At 51.5% G+C, this 21,962-nt stretch overlaps 1 protein-coding gene across 5 annotated transcripts in view; it reads right to left on the bottom strand.

Annotated features, from left to right (window-relative positions):
- Positions 1-459: 459 nt before the first annotated feature.
- Positions 460-21,962, bottom strand: part of Sec16a (SEC16 homolog A, endoplasmic reticulum export factor) — a 33,181-nt gene continuing 11,678 nt past the window's right edge. For 2 of the 5 annotated variants that reach the window (XM_026395388.2, XM_077797180.1), the window contains 26 exons: positions 20,696-20,793; positions 19,376-19,499; positions 18,661-18,859; positions 18,376-18,550; positions 17,617-17,759; positions 17,046-17,107; positions 16,799-16,937; positions 16,195-16,440; positions 14,773-14,870; positions 14,402-14,483; positions 14,150-14,267; positions 13,880-13,991; positions 13,604-13,709; positions 12,779-12,919; positions 11,646-11,759; positions 11,237-11,420; positions 9,891-10,136; positions 9,269-9,351; positions 8,056-8,208; positions 5,971-6,048; positions 5,747-5,803; positions 5,509-5,620; positions 4,810-4,947; positions 4,499-4,593; positions 2,547-2,624; positions 460-941 (listed from right to left, as the gene is read on the bottom strand). In XM_026395388.2, coding sequence (XP_026251173.2) covers positions 873-941; positions 2,547-2,624; positions 4,499-4,593; positions 4,810-4,947; positions 5,509-5,620; positions 5,747-5,803; positions 5,971-6,048; positions 8,056-8,208; positions 9,269-9,351; positions 9,891-10,136; positions 11,237-11,420; positions 11,646-11,759; positions 12,779-12,919; positions 13,604-13,709; positions 13,880-13,991; positions 14,150-14,267; positions 14,402-14,483; positions 14,773-14,870; positions 16,195-16,440; positions 16,799-16,937; positions 17,046-17,107; positions 17,617-17,759; positions 18,376-18,550; positions 18,661-18,859; positions 19,376-19,499; positions 20,696-20,793 — 3,250 coding nt within the window. In that variant the 3' untranslated portion in view covers positions 460-872. Of the gene's footprint in view, positions 942-2,532; positions 2,625-4,498; positions 4,594-4,809; positions 4,948-5,508; positions 5,621-5,746; positions 5,804-5,970; positions 6,049-8,055; positions 8,209-9,268; positions 9,352-9,890; positions 10,137-11,236; positions 11,421-11,645; positions 11,760-12,778; positions 12,920-13,603; positions 13,710-13,879; positions 13,992-14,149; positions 14,268-14,401; positions 14,484-14,772; positions 14,871-16,194; positions 16,441-16,798; positions 16,938-17,045; positions 17,108-17,616; positions 17,760-18,375; positions 18,551-18,660; positions 18,860-19,375; positions 19,500-20,695; positions 20,794-21,962 lie in introns of those variants that run through there. The other 3 variants (XM_077797181.1, XR_013343461.1, XM_077797182.1) reach the window with 3 other exon arrangements.

Genomic DNA, 21,962 nt, shown 5'->3' on the forward strand with positions numbered 1-21,962 from the left:
TCAACAAGAATAAGGAGTTTTAAGAACAGTCGGTGAAGCCTTAAAGCTGTCTGGGAAGAGTGGGAGGCCTGGTGGGCCTGAAGCTGCTGAAGGTCTCCACTTGGGGCAGAGACCAAGGCTCCAGAGGTCTGTCGGGAAAACTCCAAGCCCCTCCCTTCAAGATGTACCAACTTGGTTGGTACACACCAACCAAGGGGCACGGCATATGGGTGCAGCTTGCACAGCTCCTTGGCCAGGTTGTCTGTGCAAGCTAACACTCAGGAAGGGAGACCCACACTGGCTGGTTACATCAGCTCTCTGGGGCTCCTCCTAGTGACCAGGTCAGGCATCCCAATTAGGCTGGAAATATCTTCATTACCAGAGAGAAATGCACTCTGAGGTCAGGACCTGTCTCCCCAGCTGTGAGCACCTGCAAGGTGCGGGGCCGAGGCTCCTCTTAGGTCTTTTTTCTCAACATCCTCAAGGAATTGTAGGTTCATTTGCAATAATTGTCAGGTGGTTGGAGCAAGGCCCTGGTTTCCCAGGAGCATCGACTGCCTCATGTGGCAACCCCCGTCCAGCCTTGCTTCATGGGATGTGCTCAGGAGGCTCAGAGCGTCACATTCTCAGATCACCCTAAGCGACTAGGAAAGGAACACCGTGCTTTCATGTAAAAATGAATCAGATTCACTCTATCCAGCATCTGAAAGGAATCATGGAATTAATTTTGCAATAATTCATAGAGATGGACAGTAAGGAGGAGATGCACAGTATGACCGGCTCTGAGGTACTGCCATGTCCACTGGGGGCAGGAGACCCTAGGCAGTCCGTCCAGTTCTTGGTGGAGAACAGTCATCTCAGGGTTCCAAGTGCAAATCCAAAAGGGGATGACTCTAGTTCAGTGCCGGGTATTTCCTCTGGCCAATCCTCCCTGGCCTTGAGCTCCCTGAGCTGGTGGAGGCCTGGAACAGAACAAACAGCACTGATTTGCGTGCCCACCTCCAGGACGAGCAGCACCAGGTTCCACGCAGCAGGAGGCCGGTTAGTGGGACGAGCCACAGGGACTGCTGACTCAGATCAAATGGACACTAACTGGGGAACTGTGCGTCCACCCACCACCCTGAAGGCCTTGGTGGATGCACTTGGTCATTCCTGGTACATGGGAATATACAGAGGGTTTTTTCCACAGTGGCTCATTCTGTCAGGGCCATGAGACCTGAGGCCAGTTCTGCAGAGCTGGCGCAGCTGAATGTGCGGTGAGTTGAGTGGTGGCCAGTGGCTGGTGGCTTCCCTACTACACATGGAGCAGGCCACCAGGCACCAATGGCAGAGCAGACCTTCCTCCCCCTCTTTGACACCTGCTGGACCAAAGGCAAGGGACGGGGCAAAGCTACGAGGCAAGTACAAGATGAAGTGAAAAGAAGAGAAGGAAGTCACATCATCTGAAGCTGAAAGCAGCTAGATGCAAATGTAACTGGGGACGCAGCAGTATTGGGGGGTCACAACCTCATCTGGACAGGGCCATCAAGGGAACACTAACACCCCGCAGGACAAATGTGATCAAGACCCCGTGGGCCAGGTGGCCAGTTGACAACAAAGCCAGGTGAGCTTCGCATTTGGAATCCCAAGATGCCTACCCACACCTCTTCCCCTATCGCACTTCCCTTGAAATGGCAGCCAGACCACACTCCAAGGCAAGAGACTGGAGAGAGAAGACAGAGGCAAAGAAATCAAAGAGTACTTCTGAACATTTCCCTGGAGGAGGCACACAAAGGCCAGCACACCGGGGGGGGGGGGGGGGTCCAGCCCACAGCGTAGGCACCCTCAACACAGAGCTAGAGGCCCCGGAGGGCAGACACTTCCCTTCAAGCTTCAGAAAGGATGAAGACCCTGGAATCCCAACAGTGGGCACCAGAAAATGGCAAGAACACCTTAGATTCTAAAGAAACTGTCAGGAATTCCAACAGCCCAACCACCAGGGCAAAGGCACCCGGGCTGCAAAGTGCCCTGACAGCACCCCCAGACAAAGGGGTGGAGCAGAGGGCAACGGTGAAAGACGCCAAACCAGGGGCTCCAGCTCCAGGGTCTGCATCCCAGGATGAGGCAGGAAAGGGCCCATGGGAGCCTGCTGCCCAGAGGCCAGATTCAGCCCAGGACAGCAGTGCCATAGACACACAGGACTGAACTTGGGAAAGCCACATACCACAGGCCAGCACCCAGGGAAGGAACACAGTGCTTCCTGTGGTCCACCCAGTGCAGGGCAAGAGTTCCAGGTGGGCTGGGGGTGAGACAAACCCTAAACTCCTGAGCAGCAGGCCGAAAGAAAGCACTGAACCTGAAGAGCCCAGCAGCAATGACACAGGACAGCTCAGGAGAAAAGGGGCCAGACGCCAGTCCTGAGAGAACCAAGGAAGAGAGGGACAACGGGATGGGGAGCAGCTGCCTCCTCACACCTGTGCTGTGCAACTCTGAGAGTCTGGGAAGAAGAGAGGCCTCCACTATGCAGCCAGGGTCACAAGCCAACAGGCCAGTTGGGACTGTCTCCAGGAAAGGCAAAGGTCACTCACCTGTGCCAACTGGGAAGGGCTATAGAAGGGCACAGTTCCACTGGGAGGATTCCCTGCAGGGCAGTGGTCACCGGGAGCCTGCAAAGCACAGAGAAGTCACCTCAGAAAGGCAGGACTACACAACAGTTGCTGTCCAGCTGCAGACACGGGCCACTCTTTGGAAGGACTGCCAATGTTCTCAAACAAGCCACAGGTGCAGAACAGGGACAGTACTGGCAACACTGGGTGTCATTACTGGATGGCTCACAGGACTATCGCAAAAACAAAAGCAACATGCAGAGTGCAATGCTTTGAACTTTAGAAGACACACAGAGCACAGCCCCGAGAGGCTGCTGGTGGTGGCCCATCAGCTGGCAGAGGTGGAGCATGAGCAGAATCCAGGGTCTCATGTGCAGCCAAAATGTCCCTTGAGCCTCTGTGACAAGAGTGAGCCTGGCTCTCAACATACACTGAAGGTGGAGCATTCCTCCACCTCTCCAGACCAGCCGCACAATGGCCAGGAGGGCTACACTCCCACGGATGGCAGGAGACTTCCTCACACCTGACCAGCAAGAAGCCATCTTTCTTCCGAGGGCAGGCATCCTGGTCAGTGCAACCAGGGCCGAGGCCAACTCTCTGGAAAGCCAGTGCAGAAGAAGTAGAACACAAAGCGTGTTCAAGCTTCCCCACACCGTGGGGTGGGTCTTGTCGTGGGGGTATCTGGACAGCTAACCAGGAGGGCTGGGCAGCCAAAGGAACACTCATCCCTGGTCAGTAGTGCTTGAACAGGACCAGGTGTGTCAGTCACAGGTGCCCAGAACAGCCCAGCACGGGCAGGCCAAAGGCAAGGCCACGAGAGCGAGATCTGGAGAAAGAGGACTGCCAGCCACAGAACCTGGTCTGCAAGCTGGCTCACTCCGTGCAATGGTGTGTCCCTGAGCTGCAGTGCAAGCGCTGCCAACAGCAAGAACATGCCAGAGGCAGTCATGCTCCAAGCTACAGCTCAGTTTCACAAAGCTTTGAGGCCACCAGAAACAATGTGCTTCAGACAGGGAAGATGCCCGCTAGCTTAAAATCCCTCTTTCAATCTAAAGTGTTTGTTAAGAAACAAGCTTTGGGGCTGGGGCTCAGTGGTAGAGTGCTTGCCTAGCATGTGTGAGCTGCTACTTTGGTACTACTGTCACTTTCACATCACAGAGGGGCAACTAAGGCTCTAGAGAGGTGAAGCAGGTTCAATCCTTTGCACCACATAAAAATAATAAACAAAATAAAGATATTATGCTCAACTATAACTAAAAAATATTTTTAAAGAAAGAAAGAACAGACCGACCAACCATTGGCTTGGCATGGCACTGGGGATCGTCCAGCCCTCAGCCTACAGCTCCGTACCACTCCAAGGAGGCCTTGGTGGAGGAAGGCCCTCCTTGGAGCTCCCACAACATGGTGACCACACAAGTGCCCCTCCAGGAACAAACTTTCTACACTTCAGACCCTAAGCTGCCTTTCCCTGTGCACGTGTGCATTTTCAAAGGAAAGGGCCACTGGTTACGGCACACGAGCTGGCCAAGCCTGGGCCCCAGAAGGAATTTTGTGCCAGATGCTCCCTTCCTCTCCTCCCTGGGTGCATCCAGTCTGTAGCAGGGAGTCAGGACCCAGGGAGTGACCCCTGCAGAGCTTTTAACATCTGCCCAGGAAATAGGAAATTGGGCAATTACCCACTCCAAGAATTGAGGTCTTTCTGAGCACACACAGTGCATCAACACGTCCACAGCCACTTCACCCTCCCCAAGGGAAGCTGTTGCCTGCTGCTCCCAGCTCCTGGCTGCCACCCTGCACTTCCTGTGGATCTCACCTAAGTCGAAACATGCTCATGTGTGTGCTCTGGACTCTGACTCATAGAGGGGGCATTGTGTGGCAGGATGGGGCCATCATCCTGCAAGTCCCTTCCCACCTTCCCATGGCATTCTGCCTACCTTGGGTTCTGTGGTGGGCTCTAAATTGGCCTGAGCCCCAGCTGGCCCTGGTCCTACCCTGCCAGCTCCTTCTGCAAAATGTGGTTCCTCGGCATCTGTGAATGAGAGGGGGCATGAGGCCATCACCCCACCCCGATCCGAGGCATCTTTTATAACCCAAAGGCATGAGCTCCAGTCCATGTGGGGCCCCCATCGAAGGGAGGCCAGAGCATGGAGAACATGACCTTGAGTGGGTCCTGCTTCTAGAGGGTGGTGTCAGAGGTCAGGGACAAGAGGGCTAATGTGGACCCGCTCACACCCTTGCTGCCTACCTGGGCTTGGTGTAAACAGGTTAGAAGGAATCGGCAGGGGAGCAAGCGGAGCAAAGAAATCTGCAGGAGCAGGAGCTGGCTCACCCCGCGAGGCCCCACTCGGGTTCAACACATCCACATAGCGAGCTCTGGATCCGCCTGCCAAGGGGTGGGAAAAGCAGATTCAGGCAGGCAGCCCAGGCAGTTTCCAGCATCTAAGCTATTGCCTTCCAAGTATATCAGAGTGAGCATGGACCCTCTGAGGAGGGCATCCCCAAGAGGAGACTGGGCTGGCTCCTGCCCAGCAGCAAGTGCCTGCTCCACTCGCAACATCAAATAGGTTACGTTTCTGTTTTTCTTTTTTGGTGCTAGGGAGTGAACCTAGGAGAGCTCTACCCGAGCTGCACCCCCACCTTTAATTTTAAGACAGTGTCTCACTAAGTCACGCAGACTGGCCTTAAAGTAGCTGGGATTAGAGGCTGTTGCCACCGCACACAGCTCTAGATTGTGTTTCTGACTCATGGGACACCTCTGCCCATAGGTTATCAATGCTGATGCTTTGCACTGGAGAACTAGACTCTTTCCCTCAAGGATTCCTCTCCATAAAACTCATCTTCTCTAAAGCACTGGGACAGACACCCCGCTGGTGCACACTGCAACAACTCAGTTCTGCAGGATAGTACACCACACAGACTCCTTGACTTCAGCTGTGGTCATTACCTGCTTTTCTAGAAAACATGTTCACGGAGGCTGTGGGAGGGCCTGTAAGCCCAGGGGGAGCCACATGTGAAGCCCTGGGCAGCGATGTTGGAGGTGGGGGTGGAGCCTTCTTCTGCAGAGGGAGAAACAGCTCAGAAATCCACTCAGGACTCTTCAAAAGGAGGACCCACATGCCAGAGTATCAAGGAGCAAACAAGCACCCACCCCTCATAGCAAACACTCAAAAATCACAGCCTACCTCCTCCTCTGGCTCATTCAAATTCACCCACTGGTTCTTCTTTTCATCCCAAACAATCTACCAGGATTTAGAAAGTAAAGACAAAAAATAAACAGCAGAGTGAAAAGTCAAGCCATCAGCGTCTCATCACTGAGGATGCTTCTCTCAAGCCTGCTCTGAATCTGAAAAGCACTGTGCAGCCCGCAACAGGCACAACTCCACCATGCTATCTCTGCAAGACTCACCGACTTGTTCTTGTCATCTGGCAAGTAAGCTTCAGTCCTTTTTTTCCCAGGTAGCCAGCGAGAGAACCAGGACTCACTCTGAAGATAAAGCCACCAGAATAGCCGTGAGCACACCATACTTGGTGAAACAAGACCAGCCCCAAAAGACAGACACCATGCCATCCGCTTATGTGAGGTCACCAGGAGTAGGGCCCAGAGAGAAGACAGAAGGTTGGGCTTGGGATAGAGGCTGAGGGCCGTGAGGACTCTTGTTCAGTCTGGGAAGATGGAGGACACAGCGTGTGCTATAGTGTGCACGTACTTTTAGTGCATGGAACTGTGCACAAAGAGGCTGGGATGCTGTGTTCACGCATGCACATGTGCGCACACACATTTTTTACAATGCTGGGGATGGAACCCAGGGCTTTGCACATGCTAGGCAAGTGCTCACCTTTGAGCCATGCCCCAATCCCCATGTGTATCTTAAATAAAATCCAAAACAATATCCCTTTGGGAAGGTTAAGCATCTGAACCCTGATGAACAAAGTCCTGGACATTCTCTACCTGAGGAGTGAACAGCAGACAAGAGGGCCTTAAAACAAAGGCCCTTTGGTTTCCCAGGTGGAGGGAATTTGGGTGAGAGGCAATGTAATTAATGTGTAACATGCTAGACTTTGTCTCTATTAAAAAGGACTGAGTAGGAGTGGTTGAACATACGTTATCCCAGTCTCTCAGGAGGCTAAGGCAGGAAGATCACAAGTTCAGCAACTTAGCAAGGCCCTAAGAACTCAGTGAGACCCTGCTTCAAAATAAAAATAAAAAGGGCTGGGGATGTGGCTCAGTGGTTAAGTGTCTCTGTGATCAGTCCCTGGTGTGTGCGTGCGTGTGCGTGCACACACACACACACACATACACACAGAGCTGTGGCATGGCTAGTGGTAGAGCTTACCTAGCATGTGTAGGGCCCTGGGTTCCATCTCTAGCACCCCAAAAGAAACCCAAATGAAAAGCAGAGAAAAGCAATGTAGCCAGAGACACTTCCAGTCTTGTTTTTCCAGCAGTCCCAGAGACAACCTGTCCTCAGCACTGTCACTGCCTGCTCACTGAGAAACCGTGCAAAGCACTGCGCTTTGTCTTTCCATTCATCTATTGATCACTCGTGTTCATGTTCAGAACACCTGCCATTCAAGTTAAGTCCTGCCAAACGGAACCCTCTGAAAACAATGCCACCCTGCTCTTGGGAGGACACCATCAGGAGCACAGAAGCTCTCTACCCCCTGGAGGGGACATTCACACACATGTACCTAATACGGGACTTGCACCATGGTGCAGGCAGGACTCCCACAAGTCACTAAGATGCCCCACTAGAAATGGAGAGAGACTGGAATGAGCACCATAAAAAGGGCAGGGTGAAAAAGGAGAGGGTAAAACACATGCAAGGTGCTCCTCAGAGAGGCCAGCGGACCACAGCGAAGCTGGATGCCAGAGCCAAAGGCCTGGAGGGCCACAGCACTGCTGGAACACTTCTCTGCCACCATGAGCGGAGGACTTGGCACCACCCTTTGGGAAGCCGTTCAGCAGCATCCCTGAAGCCTAAACTCTCCTCTCAAGGGGAGACACCAGGAGAAGCAAGTACAGTGACATCAGGGACAGACAAGAGCATTCACGTGGCTCTATTTACAATGACCCCAAAACAAATACCATCCAAACATCCATTACTGAGAAGAAGGGTGACAGGATGCAGCACATATGACAGGAGCTATCACACAACACCCAGAAGGTGGAGACTGTTGCCCCACTCCTACCAGTCATGTTCTGGGGTTGCTCTGACAGGTGACAACCACAAGGGCACTCTGGGGACCTCAGCCACCCTCACTGACCATGTGGTGCGTACCTCACACGCACACACAAGACCCTCACTCAGCTGCTGTGTGCCTTACGCTCAATGGCGTGCATGCTGCATCTCAAGAGCAGAACTTCAGGTGTTACTTTAATTAAAACACAAGCAGACACCTTTTCCTTGCTCCAACATCTGAAGAAAGCTGCCTCCGAGAGGCCAGGCTCCCTGCCCAGCAGGACAGTGCGGTGGGTAGTTCTGTAGTATACCTTCTTGGGTTCCTTGGTCTCCTTTCTGGCCACATGTGCAGGCCTCTTTGTTTCAGAAGCAGGTGACAGAGAAGAAGTAGACTGTGCTGACGCTGAGCTGGTGGGATCCCAGGCTGGAGGAGTCTCTGCATCCTGTGCTGTCCTAGAGGAGCCCTGTTCAAAGGCAAAAAGGAAGCTAGCTCTCCTCAGGTTCCTCGGGGGAACCAAGTGAGGCAGGCCACCAAATGGACCAGGCAGGGGAAAGGGTGAGAGCAGCCCAGTTCTGTGTGTTCTGAAGTGGCAGCTACACTGAGCAAGCCACTCCAGCACTCCACATGAGCTGGAAGGAGCAGTGGCTGCACTGAGGACAAGCCCAGGCAGAGCCAGGCAGTGTGTGTGTTAAGACAAGACCTTTAAAAGTCACTCCTGATGCTGGGAATGGTTACACATTCCTGTAATCCCAGCAGCTCAGAGGCTAAAGCAGGAGGATCACGAGTTCAAAGCCATCTTCACCACAAGGAAGGCACTAAGCAACTCAGTGAGACCCTGTCTCTAAATAAAATACAAAATAGGGCTGTGGGGGTTGGGGTTGTGGCTCAGCAGTAGAGTACTCACCTAGCACATGAGGCCCTGGGTTCTATTCTTAGCACCACATAAAAACAAATAAATAAAATAAAGGTACTATTTACAACTACAAAAAATAATTATTTAAAAAAAAAATAGGGCTGGGATCTGGCTTGGTGGGTGGTTAAGAATCCAGGAGTTCAATCCCTGGTACCCCAAAAAAAGAGTCACTCCTGGGCTAGGACTCTGCTTTCCAAAATGCTGGACCCTTGCTTTACTGTTCCAAGGACAGGATATATTTCAAGTCAAGAACTTATAACAAAAGGGGCTGGGGATATAATTCATATAATTCAGTTGGTAGAGTGCTTGCCTAGCATGCACAAGGCCTCAAGTATAATAAGCCCTGTCACTTCCAAAAAAAATAGAACTTAGAACAAAAGCTCATCTTCTAGAATGTTGGAACAACACTGTACAAAACCAATGTCTCCATCTCTCTTCACACTTTAAGGGTTAAAGTGATTTGGGAGCCCTTTGTCTTTAATAAAAATTTAACAAGTAATTCCAAAAATCTTCAGGATCTTCCTACTTGCTACTGAAAAGTGTGGACTCTAGGTGCCTACTCAGTGAGCTTTATGGAGAACAAGTAGTTATGAAAAGATGGGGACAGTACCAGGTCAGCAAAGTTTCCACCGAAGTCCTCCTCACTTGGCTTGGGAAACACATTCCCAACAGGCGCATCCTGTGGCACCATTCCTGCCAAGGCAGAGAGAGAACTGGGTGGGCTCTAGGCTTGGACAAGGGCAGCAGGGCTGGCCCAGCACACACACCAGCTGAGACTCGTGGCTCCGCTCTGCTGGGAAAACCAAGACTGAAGGCTTTTCCAATTCGGGGAAATTATTTTGTTCTTTAAAGTCAGGCCCAAGTTTTCCTTTGTTCAAATAGGCAAAACGAGTTGGCACAGAGCAGGGATGAGCTCCACCAATCCAACTTCCAGACCAAAGTCTGCCACGTCCACCTGTGCATCCCACAGAAACACAGAAGGACAGCCTGGGGGCAGACCCTGAGAAGCTGCCAAGGCCATTTCTTCGTACCCTGAGTGGCCATTTATGCTTCATGTCATGACACAGCCAAGTCATGACAGAAGCCAGCAGCAGCACTCCTGCTGCAGAGACCCTTAACCCATTTGGCCTGTAACTTCTAGAGCTCTGGTCCAGTCTCCTCTACCAACCACCCCTGAATACCAAGGCCACCTTGGTGCTGCTCTCAGGACAGCAGCACCTCAGCAGACAAACCTGGGTCCAGGCTTCTGGTCTCCTGGAGCAGGGAGCCACTTTCCTGGAGAGATGGTACACCAGGTGGCAAACCCAGCCCTGGGTACAAAGCTGCAGGATCAGGTCTGGAGGGCTCTGGGAAGCCAACTGCAGACACTGGGGGTCCACAGCCAGGACCTGACTCCAGGGCTCCTGTGGGTGGTGACACTGGGAACATCGGCACCCTGGCAGAGTGGGCCAGCTGGCCATCAGGGAGCGTCTGTGGAGCTGCAGGGGACAATGGAGAAGAGGAGGTCTGGTCACATGGGGGAGCTGAATGCATGTCACTCATAGTTGTTACAGGTTCTTTTGCATAGCCTCTCTCCTTTTATCAAGGGCTGTCAGTGTTTAGACAAAAAGCAGAGCATTCACTTTCTGGGAGACCAAGGGCAGAACAGATGCCTGCACCTGTCCCCAGCTGTGATGTGGGGCACAGGCTCCAACCCACAGCATACCCTGAAGACAGGCTGGTGAGGGGCTGCCTGCCACAGGCCCAGAGTCCTCCCTCCTGTGCCAGGAGTCAAGCAGTCTACTCACCCTTACACCTCCCCCAACTCTGCACATGGGTAGGGCCTGGGCCTGACAGCACCAAGCTGGGCCCTGGATACAACGAACCAAGCAGAGTTCTGATGGAGGGACCCAGTCAGATAACAAAGCAAGCACCAAGGAATTGGCAGGGTGGGTTGGGAGCCTACAGATGGAGTAGGCTGGCTATTTGGCAGAGAGCAGGTGGCAGAATGGCAGGGCCAGCAGCAGCCCAAGACAGAAGTACAACTGGAAGACAGGATTGGGGGGCAGCGTGTGAGATCAGCAGGGCTACAGGCTGAGCCCACAGGACTGTGGGCTGTCCTGAGGACCTGTCTTTTCTCAGGTGAGGTGGGATCAGGCAAGAAGATCATCTAGGTCATCTAGGTCAAAGGTATGGGGCACGAGGGAAAGGTATGGACCCTAACTCCTGGAAGAATGCTGCCTTTTCCTCAGGCTGCTGGTGGGGCACAATAGGGCCCTGTCTGAGCTGGCATTTGTGAGCCTCCCAGAGAAGCACATGGGTGAGGCAGCTGGAGTTCAGGGGACAGGCCTGGCCAGGCAGGAGGGTTGCTTTCAGCAGACAAGTGAGGAAAGCTCAGCAACTCAAGGGCTTGCCAAGGGAAGGAGCATAAAGAGAAACCAGCGGGTAACCGAGGGGCCCCAAAGCCCTCCTGGAAATGTACAACATCTCAATTCCTGACAGCATAGTGAGACGTCTCAACTCCTGCTAGCATAGTGAGATGTTCCCTGTTTAGAAGCAGACCCCAGAGAGCAGGCACACGGGCTGCTGCATGTCCCACCTGAGGCCAGCAGATGCACACCCTGGCTGGAGGGTTCGGTGCTCGGCATCAGCAGGGGCTGGTCAGCACCCAACCCCGATGGCTGACCCTGCACTGGGGCATCCAACTGATCCACCTCAGAGCCTGGAGTGCTGGGGCACTCCTGGGGGTCGGCCCCATCCTGATTCCATGGCACAGCACCCTCCTGAAGAGAACAGAGTCAGGTATATGGATGACGTCTCAGCAGCCCAGGACTGCCCACTGCCCTTCCTGAGTAATGAGGAGATTCTAACAACATGCATGCTGCTACACCTACACTGTTGAGATCAAATACTTTCCAGGTAACAACCACAGGGGCACAGACCCTCTTGTCCAGTCTCTGTGCCAAGTCCTGGACGAGGCTGTGCTGCTGTAAAAGCCAGCACTGTACCTGGATCTGCCTCTCCACACGCTGCAGCTGCACCAGCCAGGCAGGCTCAATAAAGGACTCCTCCTCCGGTTTTTCCCTCAGCTGAGGATCGAAGAGGCGCAACTGGGAAGACATCTAGAACCAAAGCCAAGGCACCTGTCACTATCAGGGAATCTGAGCAAAACCATTTTGGGGTCTTTTTTTTGTTTGTTTTTGCATGTTGCTGGGGCTTTGCACATGCTAGGCAAGCACTCTACCATTGAGCCACATTCCCAGCCCTCACAATTGTTTTCAAATGAACAGTGCTCTGGAATCATGTTGATTTGCACTTTTTAACAGTGTGCTTGTGACACCCCAAACCAACCATACTGGTGATCAGATAGAGCCTACAAAAAGGGTGAGGTCTGAAGACCTACGAACTCACAAGCATGTGGACCAGCAAGGCCTGTGCCACACCTGGGGCAGGTGCGTCAGTACTCTGCCTGATCCTGCACATGACGCCCCCATCCAAGTGCTTAGTGGACCTAGGAACCTGTGTGAGCCTTGGCTGAGAGTACGGACCATAACAGGGCATAGATGCAACAAGCCTGCTGAAGCTGGGGTGAGGATATGGGATTCACTCATTATTCTTGGTACTTTTGTATAGGTCTAAAAACTATCAGAATAACAAATTTCTTAAGTATTACATTCCCTAGCACATAGATGGAGCTGTGAAGGAGAAGAAGCACCCTGATGTGCCAGCACTGGGGGCCATCACAAGGTAGGAGAGTCTGAGGGCTTCTGTTCCTGCCCTTGGCCACCAGCCATGCACCTCGCCACAGGACAGTACAGAAGCTAGGGTTTGCCACGTAACAGACAGATGCTGACTGAGACCCGAAGCTCATTGTCTCAACCACCATACCAAACTCCCTCAAAATGCATCTTATTTTGAAGCTTACCACTGAGTTTCTGTACTGGCAACAAGGCATCCGAAGAAATCCTATGCTAAGACTGCAGAACACATAACACCTTCCAAGAAAGCTTAAGTCTCTAATGCAGGTTCAGACATCTGCCACAAACCCACCCTTCCCGATACCGTTCCCCGTTCTCATGTCTGGGTGCCCACAGGTCTCCTACAGGCAGCACAGCACCAGTGGGAAGCACAGGAGACCCACCTGTACCAGCTGGCTGATGAGCACTGCAGAGTATGCGGCGGGCTGTGTCAGGATGCTCTTGGCGATCACCTCACAGTAATGGAAGGCCTGCGTGGCGAGCCCCATCTCAGCCAGGCGGCAGGAGTAGATAAACTTAAACACCTGGAACACAAGAAAGGCTGCAACCTGGGGGCTTTCCACCCCTTCCCATGCCACTCCGCCAGTTGTGGACTGCTCTGCACATCTTGTTACCACTAAAAGAGCACCCACAAGGCCATCAACCACAGTGCCAGTCCCCGACCTCTGAGGTATTTTAAGGTCCACACATACATACATACACTCTCCTGTGTGAGACCACACAGACCCCATGCTAAAAACAGATAACTACAAAGCTCTGATTAAAAAAAAAAAAGTGTAGAATTTCAAATATGAAATCAAGGATTCTAGTTTTTTAATATTTTAAATATTAAGAACTCCAGCCACTTGGGAGGTTGAAGCAGAAGGATTGCCAGCCTGGGCAACTTAGTCTAATGCCATCTCAAAAAAATGACTAAAAAGGACTGGGGATATAGCTTAGTCATAAAACACTCCTGGATTCAATCCCCAGTACAAACAGGTAAATGAATAAATAAATAAGTAGACACATGAACAGATGATACATAAAATCTTAAGAACCAAAATGTAAATTAAAAAGCCCTCAATGCCATTTGGTTTAGTTTTTGAGGAAAACACAAATCAACTTATCTCTCCAAGAGGATATCCAAAACCCCTCACCATTATTTGCTTAAGAATTCAAAAACCTCAACCACCACAAGCTTTTAGGGACCAGGCACCCATCCCACTTACCTGGAAATGAGGTAAGGCGCTGGTCTGGGCTCCAAGTGACTGGGCATATTCGTAGGCTTCTGTCCTCTGAATAGCCTCGTTTGTGGCAAACTTTAAAAACGGCAAACTGTTGAGGAAGGAAATTGTTACTCTGCCACATACAACCACCCTTGAGGCAAGTCACCCAGAAGTGGCCCACCCTGGGACAAAGATACAAGGCTGTCGTTTCCAGACTAAAGGAGAGGGACGTTTTCCTTGTGAAGGAAAGCATACCACTACATCTACTTGATTCCTTACCTGTGATTTGATCCAATCAAGACAAGTTTTGTAGTTTTCTTTGTATAAACCCCAAATCCAACCTGGGCCATAAGGTAGCAGAAGTGTGCAGCATCTAAGAGGCCTTTGGAGGCTGATGAGAGACAGAGCAGCTTCCCTCAGTCCCTGGGAATGCTCCCAATAGGCATCACACAGATATACCCACCCAAGGGAATGCCTGTGGCTCCTGGGACGCCAGGCCTCTGGTGTCCCTAGCACCACGGCCCATGGCCTACCTCACACCTGACCCACCTAGGGTATCGCCCATCGTAGCCATGGTCCTGGACTCGACGTCCATGTTGTTGTTCAAGTTGGACAAAACCATAGCAAGATGTGGCCTCCAATCTCCCCACTTCTCGTCCCCACAACACTACAATTAGAAGAAACCAAACAAACCCTCATCCTCAGAAGAGCAGCACTTCCATCTCCTAACAATTGAGCCCAGGGAGAAAGCAAGAGCAAGAGGTGGATGCAGCGAGAGCACAGCCGCGAGAAGGTGCTCACCGTGGATGCAGTGGGCATCCGACCAGACATGAGCTGGTAGACCGTCTGCAGAGGGTCATTGATCGGAAGGCTGTTGGCAAACCTAAACAAGACACAGAGGAGGAAGACCTGACTCTGGCTCTGTTGAAAATACCAAAGCCCAATCTTAGCCCTTTTACTGAATGATCAGACTGAGGTCTCACTTTGGGAAAACACACATATCTCCAGTATAAAAAGTACAGAAGGTGAAGATGAAAAATATTAAAAAACACCAGTTAACAAAAAATTTTACATCTCTCAGCAGTATGACTCAAGGAAGAGGGCCAGGTAAGCCTCCGAGCCCATGCTGAACAGTCTCATGGCACAGATTGAACATGATGAGGAGCCCCTACCTGGTCATGACGTGGGCGTGTGTCCGGCTGTCCATCTTACTTGCAAGTAGCAGAGCGTGACCCCATAAGCCATTTTTCATTGCAGACTCTAAAGCATCCTGTAACACATGTCAGGGTTCATGACAGCCATCAGAGTAACTCAGCACTGCAACAAACAGGCGACGGCCATGTTATTACCCCCTGACGGAAGATTGGAGACTGTGTTCTCGGTTTAGAGGACAGAGAAACCAACATTCCGTTTCCCTAGTTTCACAGTCCTGCAGCAGACAGTCTTGGTAAGTGCATACTGCCTTCTCTACTGCAGCATGAAAACAGGCCTACTGGTCATACTAGTCAGGGCCCAAGGCAGCATCACCCCAGACCAGCCTGTGCACTGTGAGGAAGGCCACATCAGCACCCACTCCTCAATCCATATGACACACAAGTCTCCAAGGACACCCTCACAACACCGTGCCTTCATGAATGCACTTTCGCTGCACCCAAAGCAACCAGCAGTATAATTCTGCACTTAAGCTAGGACACAAAAATGTTACCACAGAGGTAAGTATAATAAAATGCTAATAGTTTACACAATTTCATTCAATTGTGAAGTTAAAATCCTGTTGATCAAATAAATACAAGCTTTCACCATGAGTGATGGCATGTGTTTGTAGTCCCAGATACTTGGGAGGCTGAGGAGGGAGGATCACTTGAGCCCAGGAGTTTGAACAGCATGGGCAACACTGTAGAACCCTATCTCAAAAAAAAGAGCTTAGGAGGCTGGGAGTACAGCCATTGGAAGAGTATGTGCTTAGCATGCACAGGGCTCTGGGTTTGATCCCCAGCACCAAAACAAAAATATGAAGTTTCTGAGTGGTGCAGGGCCCCATGGGCTAGTTCAAAGTGATTCTCACCCTTAGCACCTCCAGTACAGGACATTTTCTCCCTAGGCCCAGCCTTCCTGGGCGGCCAAACTGTCTCCACTGCCATCACCCTGGCCCCTCCCTCCATTCATGTAACCAGAGCCCACAGACAGGGTGCCAATGTGCCTCCATGGCTCTAGAACCCAATCCTGTCCTCCATGCACTCGGCACCTCCTCCTAACACCCAGTACTGCCCACTGCAGGAGCTAGGGACAGAGGCCTCACTTGGTGAGAGCAGGCTCATCTGCAACACCCTGCCAACCCTGAGACACGGCAGCGCAGCAAGCAGAGCAGCACGCAGAACGCACGCCCATCCATCAAGCTCTCACCATGGCACTGTGTGGAAGGAGACACCACCAATGTCCTCAGGGACACCCTGTCTGACAGAGGACCTGCTGCCGTAACCTAGCAGAGCTGCTGATGCTCCTGGGAGAATGGCTGGTCTCTCCTTAGTGCCCAGCACCCAAGCCAACAGGTGGATGCGAGAAGCCCCACGGTCCTAAGCACGGCCATGGCTCACCTTCTTGCGGCCATAGAGCAGCAGCTCTCGGAACCTCTCTGTCTCCTTCTCCAGCGTGCTGGTGCTGGCAGTCTGACTGTCCGTGAGAAACGAGAGCTGGGCCTCACCAGACTCCTCCTCCTGCACCTGCTCCACGGCCTCGTTAGTGAAGTCTATCAGGTTAGCCTCGTTGGGTGACTTCCCTGGGAGCCACACCGTCCTGTGGTCACGCAACAGAAGCTCTGCGATGTCTGTTCCCACCACGGTCTACGGGGTGCACAGAGATGGCACAGAGAGCCAACTAAAGGCTTTCATATCAACAGAATTGCCAGCAGGATGACAAGACAATCCCCATACAGTCAGGAAAGGGTCCTCGCCAGGTTTCTGCATACCCAATTTTCCAGCGAGGACATAGTCAAAGATACGGTGGGCCCAAAGCCCCCTAGGACTGAGACCTCAGATGACGCCCCCACTTCTCCTTCCCCAGGTCATGACTAAGAGGACCCTCCTGAGGGAGCCATGTCACAGCAGGCCTCCAACCCAAGCTTGGGATGCAAACAGGGGAACAGATCCTAAGACCAAAGACCAACAAGGACAGGCATGGAAGACTTAAGAAGTAACACACCCCATTCTGTCTGCACAGCAGAATGATGAGATTCCAAAGGAGACTTGCAGACTCTTTGTCCATTAAATTTTCATTCTGCAAACATTTTGTAGCCTTGTTCTGGGCAAAATTAATAACATCCACTTTATGGGTGTCGTCTCTGGAAAAGAGCAAGTGCCAGGTCAAGTGCCAGCAAGGTCAGTGACCTGGGGGCAAGCTTTGCAGCTGTATTGTGCAGAACCTGAGTGATGCTTGACAAGGTACATACTTGCCAAGCGGCCCTGGGAATGAGCGCAGCTCCTCTTGCTCAGGCGTGTGCTGCAGCAAGGTCTGTAATGAGAGGGACGTAGGGAGCAGCTTGCACAGGCAGCCCCACCCAGCATGGCACCACACTAGCCCCCACATAGAAAGAGGGTGCTCTCATGGCTGTGACGGGAGTCTGCGAACTTCCTCCTACAGTAAGAACTGATGCAGGTTCCCAACACGTGACAGGAGAGCCTTCAGGGCCGTAGAGCTGGTTGGTGGCCTTCCCCACCAAGCTTCCCTTACAGTAGCCCCCCACCACCATTTGGTCCGTGAAGCACCCCATCCATTACAGATAATCAATGATAAAATGAGCATCCGCAAAGTCAAAAGGTGTGATTAAGGACAAAAACTGCACACACAATAAAACCAAGTCCAACCCCAAAACAGCTGCCTAACGCTGCCTTCCGGGAGGAAGAAGCTGCAAACAGAACAGACCCCGAGGACACACATCCCACAGCCATGCTCGTGGAGACATGAGCGGCAGTTGATGTCAGACCAGAGGCACACAGAGCTGGCTGAGTCCCTGGTATTACCTCCATGCTGTGGATCTCCACCAGGGCAGGCTGTCCTTCCGAAGGCAGGTTGGGGATCACTTTAATGAGCTGACCACCAGGACCAAACCTGGCACAGATGTGAGGCACTGAAAACTTTTCAGGAGAAGTTGGTCTTGATGGAACTACATTTAAATAAATCAGAAAAGAAACAATCAGCTCATCACTTCTTAGAGTTTTTGCTCCCAAGTCCCCTGACCAGCTCCTTCTCCATCTGTGATGGCCACAGAGCAACCAACGGAAATGGCAGTCAAGCACCTCAAGCAGGAAATGAGGCTTAACTCAAGTGAGGCTTTATCCTAGAAAGAGAGGCACTGTTACACCTGACAACTTTGCACATATTTCTGCGTGTTTTCAAGACACGGCTTTTAATCAAGGACTCTGGAGAGAAGGTTAGAGTGTGACTCATGGCACAAGTCCAGGAACAGTTCCCTGAGACCGCTCCCCCACAGGGCCAGTGCGGAGGTATGGAGAGCTGCCACCCAAGCTTGGCTAGTGGCTGTTACACTTTAACAACGCATGTGTAGATGGGCTGGCAGCTCTCAGAGCCAGAGCCACACTGCAATCCAGGGGCCAGGACTAGTCTGTTGAGTCTGCCACTCAAGATAGGAGGGGACAGAGCCGTCCTCAGGCTGCAGAGAGCTGAGTGAGCAAGTGCTCATGGATCTCCATCACATTCAGAACTGAGTCCCTCATTCTGGTTCAGAGCTGGCCATCACCCTCTGAACTGCTGAGACAAACCTTGATCCACAGCAGGCCAGCCAGTATCCGCAGGATAGCTATACTCTGGAAAGCCATGGGCACTGCCGAAATTGCTGCTGTAGGTGCCATAGGCATAATCGCCGTGAAAGGAGCCTGGGGGAGGCGGGACCTCGAAGGAACCAGTAGTCACATTATGGCTTCTGAAAATCTGACTCTTAGAAAAGAAAGCAACAGAGATAGTGAGTTCCATCGAGGCTGGTAAGGTTGTGGGCACACCATCCAACTACACCAGGGAACTGGGTCCTCAGAACTGCCCACACGCACCTGGTGGGAATGGGAGCTGAGACTGCTGCGGCGGCTGGGCAGACTGTGTGCGCTGCGCAGGCTCCGGGCTGAGTGCTCACTGTGGACACTGCGCCTATCCACCTCCTCCCCATAAGGGTCTCTGGGGGGCTCAGTGTCATCATCAAAGCTACCTGTGAAACGAGGGTCGTACCTCCAGTGGTCATCGTATTTCTCAGGCCTAAAGGAAAGAGGGGTTAAGGCAGAGAATGGGAGTGAGAAGGGAAACTGGGACACCATGCAGTTGCTGGCCCTCACTGTTCCCCGCCCTACCCTCAATACCGGGGCACACTTCTCATCCTAAAGAATGTTAGTTATAGCAGACCAGGCACAAGAAGCCAGGCCCAAGGTCACACTCAGACCCTGACTACAAGCGCACCTCAAGTGTAGCCCTTTTCTGGGTTGTTGGTCAGACAGACAAGAAAGGACCCAAAAAAGAGAGAGCCAGCCCCCTAGTACTCCAAGCCACTGGCCAGGCACTACTGCAGGTTGGCTCTCCTTTCATAGCTCAGAGCTGGAAGCACCAGAGAGGTGTGGCCCAGCCTCCCTCTTTGAGATCAAGACTGAATCAGTAGGCAGTGCTCCCCAAAGGCCGGAAACTACAGCTCTCTGGCCAGCTCTGAGGATGGGGGGTGGGTGGGTAAGCATACACCCCGGCATACTGCCAGCCTTCCTGACTCAAGTGCACTTTACCCACCTGTCGCCATAAGCATAGCTTTCCTTCCTGTGTGGGTCATACTCAGCATCATACCAGTACCTTCGGTCCCAAGTGCGGGGATCCCTGAATCTAGAACCGTAGTAGCGATCCCAGCGACCTGGATCTGTAAGTGAGGAATGCAGGGATCAAAAGAAAGCCAGAGTTCATGGAAGAACTGCACTGTCACAGGCTGGGGAAGTGCCAGGGCTCTCAAGGAACCACAGCCTCCTTCTGGGATGGGAAGACCCCTCAGTGGCAGCCCTGACTCTGGAGGAGAAGGCTGTGTCCTGCCTGTCTCCATGACACCTCATGCCATGAGAGCACTCTACCATTGCTCTATCCCCAGAACCAACTGCCACTGTTTAATAGTTAATCCCTGAGTCTAGATTTTACTAGTACTTCTTCCTAATATGACCCAGAAGATGTTAAGAAATAATCTCAATAATAAAAGGTAATTTCAGGCCTATAATCCCAGCTACTCACAAAGTTGAGGCAGGAGGATGCAAGTTCAAAGCTAGCCTGGGCAATTTAGCAAAACTGGTCTCAAAGTAAAAAATAAAAAGAGTTGGGGATGTGGCTCAGGGATATAGCACCCATGAGTTGATTTCTCAGTAACCCCCCCAAAATAAAACAACTTCAAAAAGGAACACTATGAACAAACTGGATATGGATGTACCATTTTTGCCAAGTGTGTACAAAATGTCTATTTAAAGCAGGAACACACATTCAAGGAGCAAAACAACCCTTTTGGAAGCAGGAAGGGTGGGTCACATGGGCACTATCTAGAGGCTGCAGGGCCCTAAAAACACAGGAGTATGTGGCTAGGGCAGACGTAACCAGCAGGGCTACTAATGGTGGCCATGTGCCACCCAGGCTGCCTGAGAGGTGGCAAAGCATCTCCAACTGCCATGATAGCACCATCTATGTTCATCACTGCCAAGTGGTAGGCCTTGGGTGGTCTCTGAGCACACAGACATGACTGGTGGGAATGGAGAGCGAGTTTTTATTTAATTTCATTTCATCAGCTCACAGAGTAGTCACAAATGGACAAGACAGCCCAGAATTGCTGATACTGCACTCTTCTAAAACATCAGGGACCACTACCAATACTACAGAGCCCCCTCGGCTGCAGTGAAGACACATGTGCCTTCAGGTGCACAGAACTTTCACTGACCTTGGCTCATGGATGAAAACACAAAGAAGCTACTGAAAAGGAAGTCAGCTCCTTTAATCCAGGAAAGCACAGTGCAGACACAGCTGCCCACTAAGGAGCAGCCTTCTGACAACATAGCAGCCAGTGGCTGCAATTCCTCCACATACCTCCGTAATCATACTGGCCCGAGTAGTAATTTGCATAGTAATCACTCTGACTGCTCCATCCACTCTTGGAATTATAGTACCCTTCAGGATATGCTTGCCTGAAAAACACATAGCTGTTAAAACCACATTACCTAAGACAGCAGTCAATACAAAGTACATAAACTGACATTCATCAAAGTGCTTTGGTTGCCAGATACAGGGGCATGCCTGTAATCCCAGCAACTAGGAAGGCTGAGGCAGTAGGATTTCAAGTTTGAGGCCAGCCTCAGCAACTTAGTGAGATCCTGTTTCAAAATAAAAGCAAATAGCCCCAGGGTTCAATCTCCAGTACCAAAAGAAAGAAAAAAGGATGTTCTGATTAGAAGATCCAAAACAGAGAATGAGATTATGGATTCCCATCATGTGGCTAACTGAAACAGCTCAGCAAATTCACTAACAGGGCTCAGCAAAAGAAAAACAACCCTTGTGTTCTCAGGGCTTCATCCTGTAAGAATTCTTGATGTACTAAGAAAAAGGAAAAAGTGCTGGGCCTAAGATCAACCTAAAATGCCAATTTCACTAGCCTTTACAGCAGATCACTAGCCACATGTACTCTCCCTGGCCTGGGGAGCACCGGCTGTGAAGAGCCTGGCATGCATTCCTTTGGATAAACCAAGCCACAACCCTGACTCTATCAGAAAGGTGGGATTCAGAAAATGATCAAGTATAATAGGTTCTGATACTTTTAGGACTCTTAAAAGGACTTAATAGTGTATTTGACTATTCTAATAGTCATTTTTTTTTTTAATGTGGCTTTTCTCATACTCCTTCAGGAGTGTCACTGAGCCACATCTGACTGCTTGGCTGGCACAGCACCAGTAGCAAGGTCCAGCCATCCATTCCCTTCTGCTTGTTCGGCTGCTCAGTCTAGTTGGCCACACGTGATCACATTCGTCTGCAGAGCAGTGGTCCTAGAAAAGTGGCCTGACAGAGCCAAACCAAGAGCACGCCACCTCCTCAGCTGACCTCACCACCTGCCCACCCTTCAGGAAGGACACTGCCACAGAAGACTGTCCTGACCATGCACAGATCCTGTAGCTACCAGCCAACAGGCTGAGGGAACGGCTAACACTGAAGGTAGGTGGCTAACACTCAAGGTAAGCATAACACTATACATGAATGCATGTGCACACACCCTAGCAAAGCTGAGAAGAGGAAATTACCCTCTAGGCTGTGACACAGGGATGAATCCACCCTGTGGATGCCTGGCCTTGCCTGTCCCAGAGGT

The sequence above is a fragment of the Urocitellus parryii genome, chromosome 4, assembly GCF_045843805.1.
Source record: "Urocitellus parryii isolate mUroPar1 chromosome 4, mUroPar1.hap1, whole genome shotgun sequence".
NCBI classification, from domain to species: Eukaryota; Metazoa; Chordata; class Mammalia; order Rodentia; family Sciuridae; genus Urocitellus; species Urocitellus parryii.